Source organism: Pogona vitticeps, chromosome 5, assembly GCF_051106095.1.
Source record: "Pogona vitticeps strain Pit_001003342236 chromosome 5, PviZW2.1, whole genome shotgun sequence".
In the NCBI taxonomy this organism is placed as follows: Eukaryota; Metazoa; Chordata; class Lepidosauria; order Squamata; family Agamidae; genus Pogona; species Pogona vitticeps.
Window position 1 is genome coordinate 12121553 of NC_135787.1, and position 13808 is coordinate 12135360.

Sequence of the window (13808 nt, forward strand, 5' to 3'; positions counted from 1 at the left end):
TTGCTCCTACATTTTGAAAAACATTTTCTTGTAACCATTGCCCTTTTACATTTTTTCTTTCTCTTTAATTAACTACAAAGACCCTTTCAAGCAGCTGTCTGGATTATTGGCTGGGCAGGTTTGTCATTCTGAAACCAGTCCTTGACTCAACCAGCTAGTGGGATTTTTTTTAGTGTTTTTGTGAGAGTGGTGACATCTACCACGCAAAGCTGGCATACTAGCACTAAACGCCTAGCCTTAGGGATTCTTTTTTATGTTAAGACTCTGGGGACTAAGGTTTTGGGAGTGATACAATTCCAGTCGCCTTCACCACATCTGATTCCCAGGATGAGCAAGAGTAGTGTGGCTCAGTGGCTATAGAAAACGGGATTTGATTGGAGAATTATAACACCACACATAGCGGCCTATTTCTTGTGTAATACTGAAAAAGCCAGTAAGGAAATTGTCATTTTATGTACTATAACTATAGCACCGAAAAGGCCATTATATGAATCAGCTAATTATCAGCTAGGTCTCCAGAGGCAACTGCCTGAGCAGAGAGCATATAATTAAAACCAAGACTTTCAAAGTTTGTAAATGGTCCTTCCAGAGTGTTCTTGGTGGGAAATAGGAGGAATAAAGGCAAGGCTGTCCAAAGGGAGCATCCAGTAAGGCTGCAAGAGCAAGGGCTCTGAATATGATGCTGTTTCACAGGAAAATAGAACAAAAATGTAGATTTGTATCCGTTCCCATAGTCTTGTGTCGTATTTGTTATTAATAGCCCACACTCTCAAATGATAGTTCAAGGTTTGGTAGAAAAGATTTACACCTGACTTTGGTGTCAAAGTTTATTTTTGGTAAGAAAACAATTAACTTCTCCTGTTTCAAGATATTTTGTTGTAAAGATCCCAGCTTTTGCTTTGGTTGAGTGTTACTCAAATGTGTATCTGGAGGATAAAATCAAAGTGGGTTGTTCCCACTAGTTCAAAGAGTTGGAGATATAGCAAAACCAGAATAAGACATAAAATTCTCCACCCGGCCTCTTGTCGACTGCATCCGTTTTCATCTAAGAAGCTAACCTGGCCCCAACCATGGGCATGACACTTAATAAAAGCATGCAATTTTTGGAACTACCCACAAGAACTTGTTGCACAGCCTGAATTTTGATGAATGGTCATCGAAAGCTAGCTGTCTGTTTTTTTATTGTTCTAATAAAGGCATCACCTGTTCCTGCATTTGTATTGTTTTGGAGACCACACAGCCTTTTTCTGATAAAATTCTCAATTCAACACAAAGGATTCCTGAATCTTATTTGTTATTTGCTAGTAATTGGGTTGTTTCCTGCGAGTGATTTTAACAAGTAATGTGGAGGCCTTTTTTGAGTATAGGTAAAGGTTTCCCTTGACAATTAGTCCAGTGGTGTTCAACTCTAGGGCGCGGTGCTCATCCCCGTCTCCAAGCCGTAGAGCCAGCGTTTGTCCATAGACAGTTTCTGTGGTCACGTGGTCAGCGCGACTAGACACGCAACACCATGACCTTCCCACCTCGGTGGTACCTATTTATCTACTCGCATTTACATACTTTTGAATGGCTAGGTTGGCAGGAGCAACAGGAAGTTGGATTCGATCTTACGACTGCTGGTCATCTGACCTTGCAGCACAGAGGCTTCTGTGATTTAACCCGCAGCACCACCATGTCCACGTTTTTTTTAGTATACCTGATCACATATAAACTAGTGTTAAAATCTGTGAGTCATCCATTTGCCCTGTTTAAGAAATGAATAATGCTCACCAGGTTTTATCTCAAACAAGCTGAAGTTGGTCCATTTTATTTATTCATAAAGGAGGCATGGTGGAGGGGCATCCTCATATCCCAAGCTATGAGATGATGGAACTTTCCCAAGGTAAACCCATTAAGGTTCTGTTTTCCAAATGCAGGCGAGCCTGCATTGGACAGATACTCTGAGAATGAGTAAAGAACATCACAGAACTCAAATGACACGAAATATTAATACAGAGTACTAATCAACATTTTCTACTGAGTGCAATAAGTGACTGGGGTCTGAGGAAGTGGCCTATGAAATGGGAATCAGCAGAAGCCTTTTGGGAAAACTGAAAGTGGAGAAACAGCTAAGGCCATTTGGCATTTCTGAGTTCTACTTAATATTCACATGGCCCAAAAAAGAAGCAAATGAACTATTTAGGGCAACTGAAGACAAAGCTAATTAACCATAGCTGCGCGAAAGGACACTAACAAAAGAAGAAATAACACACATATAAAATAGAATCCAGAATTTTTAATTGGATGATGCCAAGGAATGTGGAAGGTGTCTGTTTTGAGGTCAGCCTTACACGTAAATCCCTCTCCCCCTTCATTTTTCTGTATTTAAAAGCCACTTCCAAAGCAGCAGGTAACATGCATTTAAAATAGATGATGGGGGTGGGTGGGTGGGTGGCGTAATTAAATACATTGTCTTAGGTAAGACGAATAAAAGATGGAGAGAGAGAAAGAGAGAAAAGAAAAGCACCAGGGTTCAGTGGCCCTCCTAAAATGAAACTCAACTGCAGCAGGTACAGTATAGACCAGTTTCCTATCACTTCATGCAATGCTGCTCCCCCACTTCAAACGCCTAATTTATTGGCCTGGGTGAGGACGACTTTCAGCACCGGCATGAAGGCTGATGTCTCACTGAAGTTGCTTGTGCTGACTATGTGGGTGTGAATGTTCAGCCCCTCAACGTAGTTCCGTGTTTCAATGCTCCGGGCAATATTGTGCAAGCCATTGATTATCGTGGGGGAAAGCTGGAAGAGAAGAAGGAATTATTTGAATAAGCCACGCCCATTTATGTGTTTATCTCCCCTCCCGCATTTTCAGCGCCACGCGCAACTTTCAAAATCCCATCGGCAGCAAAGGTTAAGTCACGTGGGTTGCAGAAACCGGGAAGCTGTGTGGCACCCCAAAAGGAGCATGTCCCGTCTTTCTGTTAAATGCTGCAAATGATCACTCAAGAGATCGGTCCTTCTCAATGGCTGTGTCCATCTGTTTAATTTAAAGCTGTTCTGCTTTTGATCCAACATAGCTGGACTGATTGGACCAAAGCACTTGCAGGGGGAAGAAATAAACATATCCCTCTTTAGAAACAGTTAGCATCAAAGACAATAGGTTGATGGAAGGTAAGCAGGTTTTCCGCTCTCAGTAGCCCCTCCACAAGAGGGTGTAATAACTGCCCCATCCCACATTCTCTCCTGCTCTGCCAACTGTTAAGAATAAGGATGGGAGTTTCACTTTTTTTTTGAACAGCACCCAGAGGTCTGATGGAAATGCCCCAGGTAGACTTTTGAGGTGCTTGAATCCCCTGAAAAAGCCCCCTCGGGTGTTTGATATAATTTACAGCTGGTGGATAAAAGAGAAACAAACGTCTCTAGTTCTAAGGAAGATGAACACACAGGGCTAAGCTCTGTGGCACTGCAAAGCATTAGGGGTACTGTAGTCCCTGTGCTCATCATGCGCCATACAGGGTGCCTCTCAGGAAACTACAATGCCCCTAATGCTTTGCAGTGTCACCCAGTTCCTCCTTCAACAGAACTGCAGGGCCAATATGACCACATAAGAACAAATAAAACTTACTGTCTGATCTCTGAGTTTATCATACAGAAATTCCAGGCGCTTGTTGGCATCATCTAATTTCCTCTTGGTTTGCTGCAGGAGAGAACACAACATGGAAAGTTACTGAAAATGGCCATCTCATTTTAGTGATGCAAACCCCAAACCCTCATTTCTATGTTTCACTGTTGCACCAGGAGCAGAATCACACACAACCATATTGGCCATGGATACGCCTTCTGTTCACATGCAGAATATAACATCTCTTTTAGTATGGAGGGAGAAAGTCAGATGTTTTCTCTCTGAGCACAGACTCCACAAATATGGAGACATGAACAAGAGGAGGATACCCATCACAACAGGACACATACAAACTCTGAAATTTGGAGCCCCACGTTCTCTGTAAGGCTACTTTCATGCCAACTCACAAGCTGCTTGCACTGTTAAAACTTGCAATGGGAATCTGTGGCTTTCTAGATCTTGCTGGACTTGAGATTAAACAACATCCCAAAGCCACTGGCTTCTCACTCTGGTTTTAAAGGCTTCTTCAGCTAATCTTAGCTAGGAGCTGAAGTCCACCTCTGCCAGGGACCCACAGATTCTTCACCTCTGCTTTTGAAGGCAAGGGGATTGGGATTGCTGCAAGTGAGCACAAGTGGGTTTGCACACAAAGCCACAATGAAGGATTTCATTGGGCATTGATGGTCCACTGCTCTTTGATCCAGCCTGAACCAGCGTATTTTTCCAGACTGGCCAGTATCCTGACAAATGGGAGGATGTGAGTGACCAAGGCCATCGATTCTAATCATTCAGCACCAGCTCTGCCATGTCATAGGCAGAAGTTTCATACCTGTGACCTTAAGCTCAGTATTTCCCAACTGCTAGTGTCTCAGGTGTTGGACACGAACTTCCATCATCCTTTTCCACTGGGGCCAAATGCTGGCTAGGAATGATGGAAGCTGCCAGGTGGGGACTCAAGGTTGTGACCCAAGAGTCTTAGCAGTTTCCCATTTCAGCCTTATCTATACAGTGTATATTTCACATCCCCTTTACGTCTGCAAAATTCTCTTGAACCATTTGGGCCAGGAAGCCCTTATCTGAACCTAAGCTGCCCACAAAAAAAAGAGGAGTCCCATGAAAATGACATTCCCCGCTCCCCGATGCAATCACGTGGCCACTGCAATTTTCTCGAGAACCTGGTTGTGACAAGCACCTGGTACGAGCCAGGTTAGAGGGTTACACCTTTAGTAACTTGCCACACAGTGATGGATGCTGCCAGCTTCAAAGGTGTGACTACACAAGTGACATTGAAGAAAGAAAGAAGATAAGAGATGGCAGGTTGTACAAAAGACATACTGGATCCGTAGCGGAGGACAGACATCTCTGGATGAGAGCTTCAAATGTAGTCTTGAGGATGAGATGCTCCTCGGGAATTGGCTTCTTTGTTATCTTCTCTGTTGGCAAGGACTGAACATGCTAGTAAGGAAAGAAGACTCGCTGAGAAGATGACTCTGCCTGAGAAGATGACTCTGCCTCTTACTGTTCACTGTCTTATTACTAAAGGAGAACTACAATTAAAGTTTTCCTCAGAGTCAGCCTTCTTGAAGTGAAAGTGTATTCTTGTCTCTAAAACATGCTTCAGTTTAATATCCGGCAACACTAATTAGCCAAGACATCCTTTGGGTGCCAAATATTAAAAATCCGTGTTTACCTGTACCGTACCACAGGGGAACACACACCATGTTAAAAACATGAATAAAACTTTCTCATCCTCCAAAATGATGCTATCAAATAGGAGGAGCAGGCAGCAAAAATTGCTCTTATTTACTGTGGTATAGACTTCTGTACTTAATAGATTGGTGGCTATGTTCAGGATTACCTTACCTCTGTCATGGAGAAAGCAAATGCTAATCTCTACCTGAACACCAATACAGTGGTGCCTCGCATTATGACGTTAATTCGGTCCAGCAAAATTGCTGTAGAACGAAAACGTCGAAATGCGAAAATAAAAAGCCCACTGAAATGCATTGAAACCCCTTCAATGCGTTCCAATGGGCTGGAAACTCACCGTCCAGCGAAGATCCTCCATAGGGTGGCCATTTTTGCTGCCTGTCTTGCAAGGAATCCATCCCAGAAAACAGCAGGGAGTCATTTTATTTACCCATAGGGCGGCCATTTTGAAACCGCCGATCAGCTGGAGGAAAATCGTTGTTTTGCGAAGAATTGGTTCCCAAAACACGGAACTGATCATCGCAAAGTGAAAAAACCCCATTCAGACCATTGTTTTGCGATCGCAATTGCGATCGCAAAAAGATCATCGTAATGCAGTTTCTTTGTAATGCGGGGCCATCGTAAAGCGAGGCACCACTGTATATTTTAGTTAAATCACTGTAACTGACAAGTTCTGTTTGACTTAATTTGGGCAAAATATTCCACAGCATCGCAACCCACCCACTGAACTCTCACAAGCCAATATAAAGGAATCATTTGCCTTTCCTAAAACCCCACTAAATCAAGGATATACAATTTGTTCGTACAGTTCCTCACAGACCTCCCCCGGCACAAGTGGGAGGCTGAAGCAGCGCGTCGCCTATTCAAAGGGACCGCCGCTGTCTGTCTAGGAGTTCTGTGTAGCACAGAGGTCAAGAGACATGACTGGAGGGTGGCCTTCTTAGCCAAGAGGAAAGAAAGGGTTGTGCATGTCATCGAAGCAGCTACGTGGCATATTCCATAGTTCTCCAGTCCTGCCCTGCTTCAGAGAGGGGTAACACAGTTTGGATCCCACTGTGTTGGGATAACATGACTTGGTGAAGAAAACTCAGTGGCTTAGATCTCTGCCTGAGGAACCCACGGTTGGGAGTTCGATTCCCTCACTGCGCCTCCTTGACAGGGGCTCTACTTGATGACCCATAGGGTCCCTTCCAGCCTCTGCAGTTTAAAGGTTATTAGACGGCTGCCTCTTTCCTCTCATTTCCTGGCTACAATTCTTTCCCACAACATAACCAGCCTCGGTGACGACATTTATTGAGATCCTTGTACAGAGCAGGAAAAAAGGGAAGCAATCCTCAAGGTTTCCGTCAACAGCAGCCCTTTATCTCTGCTTTGCTGACTTTGGAAACAGGAACGCTAACCCTTCCTCGTCCTCCTCTTACAACGATTGTGGTGCTCTTTGAACCTTGCGTTGGCATTTCGTTGTGTGACGGCGGTGGGGCTCCTCAGAGGCAAGATAATGCCAGAGAAAGAGTCAAATGATTTTTTTTTTTTTTTGCCTGGAGCAGCCCAAGAAAAGCAAGACCACAAGGCCCCGAGAAGGCTAAGTCTACTAGCCGTCCAAGAGGCTACTTGTGGGAAGCTTGTTTCTGCAGTAAGACATGGCAAACGAGGCTCCTACACGAAGCCCCGGCGCGCTCCTGGACCACCAAGGGCAAGGGCTGGGACCGATCGGATGCCCCTCTCACCTGTACGGTGTTGCAAATCGGAGCTCCTGGTGCTCCTTCCATGCTCGGTGCCGACACAGTGGGAGTCATGATGGTGTGACCTCCGGGCTGCGGAACGTTCTGGAAAGGGTTCGGTAGCAGAGGCTGGCCTGGAGGAGGGTGTGAGGGCTGAAACGGAACCTGGGCCGGTGGAGGTCCTGAAGTTGGAGGCGGCGGCTGCTGTGGTGGCGGCAACGATGGCGGCGGCTGCTGCTGAACCTGGGCTTGTGGGTCTAACAAAGGATTCATTATCGGGGCTGTGATGGGAACAGGAGGAGTGAAGTTGTCAGGCACCTGAGGAGGAGAAACAAAAAAAAATGAGAAAGAGCTGGGCTTCTTTTTGCAAGAAACGTATACTGTCAATATACGCCAATGATAATGACTGCTGTAGTTTCGAGAGCTCTTTGCACTAAAGTCTAATTTGGTGTTCAAACTGCAAATCTTGCAATTACCCAGACGTTCATACACAGCTTTCTGAAAGCTGTGGAAGAAAATGATAGGTAAACTTAGAACTTAACAAAGACTTATCGCCCATTATCGGGAAAGCTGCATTTTGAGGTTTTCTTTTAAAACCCTGAGAAGAACCCTCTCACACGCTTCATTTCTGCAGCAGAGGCACCTAGAGAAGGGTTGTGAGTGTACAAAAAGCTGATTTTAGGGTACCTTCTTTTTCTTCGCAATTCTGCTCAAAGCAGGAGGATCGTTCCAGCCATTCTGAGGTCCTGCGACAATGACAATATCAACGTGTTAGTATTATTTGTACAAAATCAGAAGGAAGACAGAAATTTCCCATGAGCCTTTCCGCGTGTTATCATTTCATCTAGATCTAGAAGTTTCACGGAAGGGCTAGTGGTGGTGTGTATTTGCCAAATGTACCTCTTCCATTAAGACTTTAGGCTAGCTCTTTGTTCTTGTTCCCCTTAAGTGAAATTAAATCTTGTCCCCCTTAAGTGAAATTAAGCCTGGACATTTTCCTGAACTAACCTGCATCCCTCCCCCCTCTGTTATCCTTTTCCATGTCATCCACTGTCAACATGTAGAACTACAGATCCTAAGACAGGGATCAAGAGGTCCTGCTTATGTTAGTATGTAAAGCGTTATGCACAGCAAGGACCAGTAAATAAAACTTCTTATGATGCATATTACCTTCCAGCCATTTATAATGTTCTCGGTCCAACTGGCACAAATTAACAAAAACTACAGATGCCATTTATGAGTACGTAAAGTACACTCAATAATAATAATTAGTTATCATTGGTTTACTAAACTAAATCTGAGAATTTAGAAATTTGTTTTCCTAGCAGTTATACAAACAGACAATACTACAGAATATTACTGTAAGAATGGCTCATCGTATGATATAGCTCCACCACAGCTCACATCTGTGTTGCTGGCATCTGACATATTGAACGACAGCCTAGAATCTTTGTTAAGTAGCCAATTATGCACAGGCTGGACCTGAGTCAAAAGATAAGATTCTGCTTGTTTGACCTGAGCTGACTTGGCCCTTTCAGTACTGAAATCACTATGTTGAGAATACAGGAAGTGGCCACATACAGTTAGGCTCTCAGTTCATCAATCTTCCTACTCTTATGCTGACTTGCTGCAGATCTTCGAGGTCTCAGGAAGAGAGAAAGGCTTTTCCCCCCACCTTGACTTGAAACTGCCAGGAACTGAACTGCATCACTTTTACTGCAAAAGCAGGTACACTATCACTGGTCATTCTCAAAGGACATTAGACCTCATACTGAGACATAAGGATGGGAATTAATCTAGTAGACCACTTATATTATCTGCATTTTTTTAAAAAAAAAAAACTTCAATGATACACATTCCTATCTACTCAATGAGTAAACCAATCAGTAAAAACGATTTGGTTTTTTGTTAAAAATAATTTAATTTTTAAAAATTCGAATGCAGATTTTTAAAGTAATTTTGGGCAGTGTGTTAATGACAGCAGAAATGGGCCCATTAAGAATTTCAAGGATTCTTTACTAGATTGGACATCGGTACAGCTGGGGAAGCTATGACGTTCGCTCACTCGGTGGTTAAAACAAAAATCAGCAAATGTTGCTGGGAGATATCCAGTAGTTTATACACAGTACTGCTTAAAACATACGGAATGTCACTTCCCACTCCTGAGTGCAAAAAAAGAAGCAGGTAGATTTTGTGTATTAATACCAGAAGACATCATTAAGCTCCTGCAAAGCATAAATTCACAGTGGCACTGACGTTAAAAACAGCAAAAGCAGGGTTCAGATTAAACCACAAAGAACAGGGGGGAAAACTGGCTGTAAAGATGCTTATTTTTAGCAACCTAGTTAAGAGTTATAACTATTTTGTGCAAAAATCTATACAATCGCCCGCAACGGCATTAGCAAATCTTCCCACCTGAGATCATAATAATCTTAACTGGAGGGAAAGCTAATGTGGCTGAATATGATTGCTCCTTTGGGTTCTGTACCCAGCTCAACACATAGAATTTTAATCGCCTTGGTCAGAACTCCTAAGGGGCATGAGCACACAAACCTGCCATTATTTTCTGAACTCCCTCTGCAGAAAACAACAGTCTCACACCTAAGCTCTCTCCTCTGAACACCTACATCTCTCTCCCGTTCGTTTTTAGGCCTAATGAAATCTTGCTCTAAATCCTAATCAGTGCTCAAATCTGTAAGTCCAAAAGTAGTTCTTGGAGAGGGAGAGATATTGTGTGTGCCTGTGTGTGGATTATCTAAGGCTCCTGACTAAAGCAAGGAGTGTTTACTTGCAAGGAAAGTGTGAAAAGCCAAATCCATTCCTGTTATTGTGAACATTTTTCTAAACGACTTTAGTATTTTAAAAATTTATTATATGAAGAATATTTATATCACTTCCCCAGCCCTAATAAGTGGCCTCTGAGTAATTTATGAAAGAAAAACTAGGAGGGAAACAAATCTCAGTAGAGAAAAATCAGTTGTTTGAAACAGAACTTCTCATAATGACCATACTGGGCAACATTAAAAACACACTCATTCAGGCATCTTCAAACAACACCGTCTCTCGGGTAAAGTGATGAACACAAATCCACACAATTACCACCACCAAGTATGTACTTTTCACGAGAGATTGGAGATTCGGTGGAAATGTGAAAAGCACACTGTTTCAGTGTGTCTACTGAACATAAACCAAATTTATTCTTGCATAGTCAGCATATTCACAAAACCGCATGTTTTCTAACAAGTGTGCAGATGATGGCAATCTTAACCAGACCTGCTACTGTGTTTCCCCAAAAATAAAACAGGGTCTTATACTAATTTTTGCTCCAAAAATGCATTAGGGCTTATTTTCAGGGGATGTTTTATTTTACAGTCATGGCATCTTCTTCTGGTTGCTGCACAATGGTAGAAGGTGGGGTTTCGCTTACCTGGGGCTTATTTTTGGGGTAGGGCTTATATTACGAGCATCCTGAAAAATCATACTAGGCTTATTTTCAGGTTAGGTCTTATTTTCGGGGAAACAAGATATATCAAGCTCAACATGAGACTATGACTCAAGTCAGAGAGAAATACAATTTTGTTAACGAAACACCACTGATTGAGTGAACACAATTACAGGTGGAGTTTTTAACCACAGCACTGCATATTTAGTAAACTGCAATATCTATTCGTTTACAATCTAGAATTTACTACATTTTGTTGAGAAATTTGGTCAATATACCATGTGCATCTTCAATGTACAACTAAAAGCAGGATTGTGTGTGTTGCACAAGTATTAAGAATGGCATTTGCTCAATCTTAATTTTGTTCTTTTTTTAAAAAAAAAGTAAAGTTCTAGTCCTTGAAAACCACAGGAAAAAACCATGGGAAATATATGAGAAATGGGTGCTCAAAATCTCAGAAGCTGGCAGGTCTGAAAATTTAAGAACTCAGTATTCTACATAGCTCTTTGCCCCTTTGCAGGACTGGTTAAATCAGAATTATCCAAAATGGTTGAAATTGTAGAATAAATGGGCAAAATAAAAGAATAATGGGAGGAACACGCAGGAGATATGGGAGGTTAATTTTTGATTTTTGTTTTTTTAAAAAAGCTCTTCCCCCCTTCCAATAACTTGCTTACCAGGAAACTGAGAATACCTTGTGGAGGACCAGCTCTATCACTACAAGCTACCCCCACAATGGAATGTGATCCCAAGACCATCTATGGTCTGTTTAGGGCCGAGTCTTCTTCTGGTTCCTAAACCCATCTTGGGAATGTAGATGCATTAAAGCAGTGGTTTCCAACCTTGGGCCTCCAGATGTTCTTGGACTGCAACTCCCAGAAGCCTTCACCACCACCTCTGCTGGCCAAGATTTCTGGGAGTTGAAGTCCAAGAACATCTGGAGGCCCAAGGTTGGGGACCACTGCATTAAAGGAAAGCCACTGCCGCTTTCCACTTGCTTCTCTGCAGTTTTCTAAAGAACTCTGAATCCTGGTTACACGGGTCGCACACAAGATTCTACTCCCTGCTCCCAAGGAGTTGTCACTACTGGAGCAAAAAAAACAACATATGCACTGTCTCACCAGCTTGGGAGTTCTTATGGGATGGTTTTAGGGGAGTTCTAAGCCATGCAGTTTTTGAATAAATACTGGAAGCCTATTTTGTAGACTGACATTTTCATGGCCTCTGAGGCTCTTTTTACCCATTATCCCTTACTATGTGTTTGGCTTAGCAGAAAGTAAGTTACGGTTTAACACAGATCTGTTCCAGGTTATTAACAGTTTGCACAGATCTATCTGTTCACATTCAATAGGTTACCACAAATAGTTTCAGAGGGGCCAGTACAGAATTCAGATTGCTTTGGTGCAGAATTTTTATTTTGAAGTGCAAAATACACACAATCCTGATGGAAGGACAATTGGAAATATTCGGAAGACCAGACAGCTATCTCCTTCAGCATATACCAAATGTTTCAGTCATTACTATGCAGGACCATTCGAATTTATGTTTCAGAACACGACCACTGTGCCAGTAAAATATTTTAATTTGTCATTTTAAAAGCTGTTCACATCTGTGGTTATAAATCCCAGTTCTGTTATTGGACTTGAACCATTTGTCTTCATTAAGATCTTACCAATGTTAAAATTTATTGAATTTAACAAGTATTATTAGTCTGTGGTATTGAATTTGCAGTCACATGCACTGCTAGAGTCGATTTGTTAGATTTCCGTGCTGTGCCTTAATGATTTCTTTTTTGTAAGATACCTAATTCACCTTCTAGGATAATGGCTTGGTCCTGTATTGATCGATACTCTGTAGACAAAAATGCAAACACAGCTCAAGAGGTGTTTTGCTAAAAACAAAATCCACAGCTTTCTATTGTTAGGCTTTTCATGCTCTGTGTATGCCAGAAAATATTTTCAGAGATGCAGACTGGAAATGTCTATTCTTACTGTTTTTACCACCCACTTAGCTGTACAGCTCTAGACTTTCACCAGATATATTAAATTAAATAGCAAAGAACATGATGGGGCAATTTTAAAAAAAAATTATCTTCACTGTGTTTTCCTTCCTTATCAGTGGGGAAAAAAGGGGGGGCTTAAAATTTATTGTATTGGGACGGGGCGGGGGGGGAAACGTAGAGTATGGTTTAGCAAAGTAAGCATGGGCTGGGCTGGATCACAAAAAAGAGATCTTGTTTTACTGGATGTTTTTGCTTTGAAGACACGTTTACCTCCTCCATTCTCCACGTGGGGCACACCAATTACTACAAGGCAGTATACCCAACCCTTTAACTTCCATGGGTTTGGGAATTTCTGTTCCTAGATTCATCACCTACTCAGTGTGTTACTTGATGCTTTTGCAGGTTGAAGCCCAAAGCGGGAAGACACCCATCTGAGAACTGCTGTTACAGAATTAATCAAAGCAGTATGGCTGGTGCACTATAGCGGTGCCTCGCTTGATAAGGATAATCCGTGCTGTTAAAATCGCTGTTAAGTGAAATCCTCGTCAAGCGAAATTAAAAAGCCCATTAGAATGCATTAGAAACCGGCTAATGCGTTCTAATGGGCGAAATACCTCATCGTAAAGCGAAGATCCTCCATAGGGCGGCCATTTTCCGGTGCCTGTCTTGCGAAAAATGCCTCCTAAAAACAGCGGGGGGGGGGATTTTGAGAGCCGGTGGCCATTTTGAAAACCACCAATCAGCTGTTGAAAAAACACCGTTTAGCGAAAAATTGGTTCCCGAAGCAGGGAACCAATCATCACTAAGCGAAAAAACCCCATTCAAACATCATTTTGCAATCTCAAAAAGATCATCGTGGAGCGGATTCATTGTTAATCGGGGTAATCGTCAAGCGGGGCACGACTGTAGTTAGCACACTTTTCCCACACCTGCCAAAGAGGTGCAAGCACACAGAAAAGTTCTGGGGTCATACTCTACAATTACTCATTCAGTTCAAATTGGACACAGCCCCTTTCAACGGAACCTCCACCACTGTCCTCTGTTCAATCTAAAGTTCACATAATTGGCTAAAGGGAAGACTGGGGATGAAGAACAAGCCATCTTCCAAGGAAACCTGCTTGCCGTGGATATTCTCACTAAGGGATGACAGTTTTCTCACCGGACTCTGTTTAAGAACCAGTGGTGTAAGGGAGAGGGTGTTATGTTTAGACTAGTAAGACAGCACTACAAATTCCTGTTCATCTGTAAAGCTCAAGGTCAAACTAGATCATGTAGTTCACGTGGGAACAGTGGCTTGCTTAAGTGTTGCACTAAGGCAAAGTGACACCTC

The 13808-nt window shown here is 42.5% G+C and overlaps 1 protein-coding gene across 18 annotated transcripts in view; it reads right to left on the minus strand.

Moving 5' to 3' along the window:
* Positions 1-2255: 2255 nt before the first annotated feature.
* SEC31A (SEC31 homolog A, COPII component) overlaps positions 2256-13808 on the minus strand; it is a 56101-nt gene continuing 44548 nt past the window's right edge. For 8 of the 18 annotated variants that reach the window (XM_078394510.1, XM_078394509.1, XM_020801789.3 and 5 more), the window contains 5 exons: positions 7722-7780; positions 7041-7352; positions 4939-5058; positions 3607-3678; positions 2256-2780 (listed from right to left, as the gene is read on the minus strand). In XM_078394510.1, coding sequence (XP_078250636.1) covers positions 2601-2780; positions 3607-3678; positions 4939-5058; positions 7041-7352; positions 7722-7780 — 743 coding nt within the window. In that variant the 3' untranslated portion in view covers positions 2256-2600. Of the gene's footprint in view, positions 2781-3606; positions 3679-4938; positions 5059-7040; positions 7353-7721; positions 7781-12279; positions 12328-13808 lie in introns of all 18 variants that reach the window. The other 10 variants (XM_078394508.1, XM_020801779.3, XM_020801780.3 and 7 more) reach the window with 2 other exon arrangements.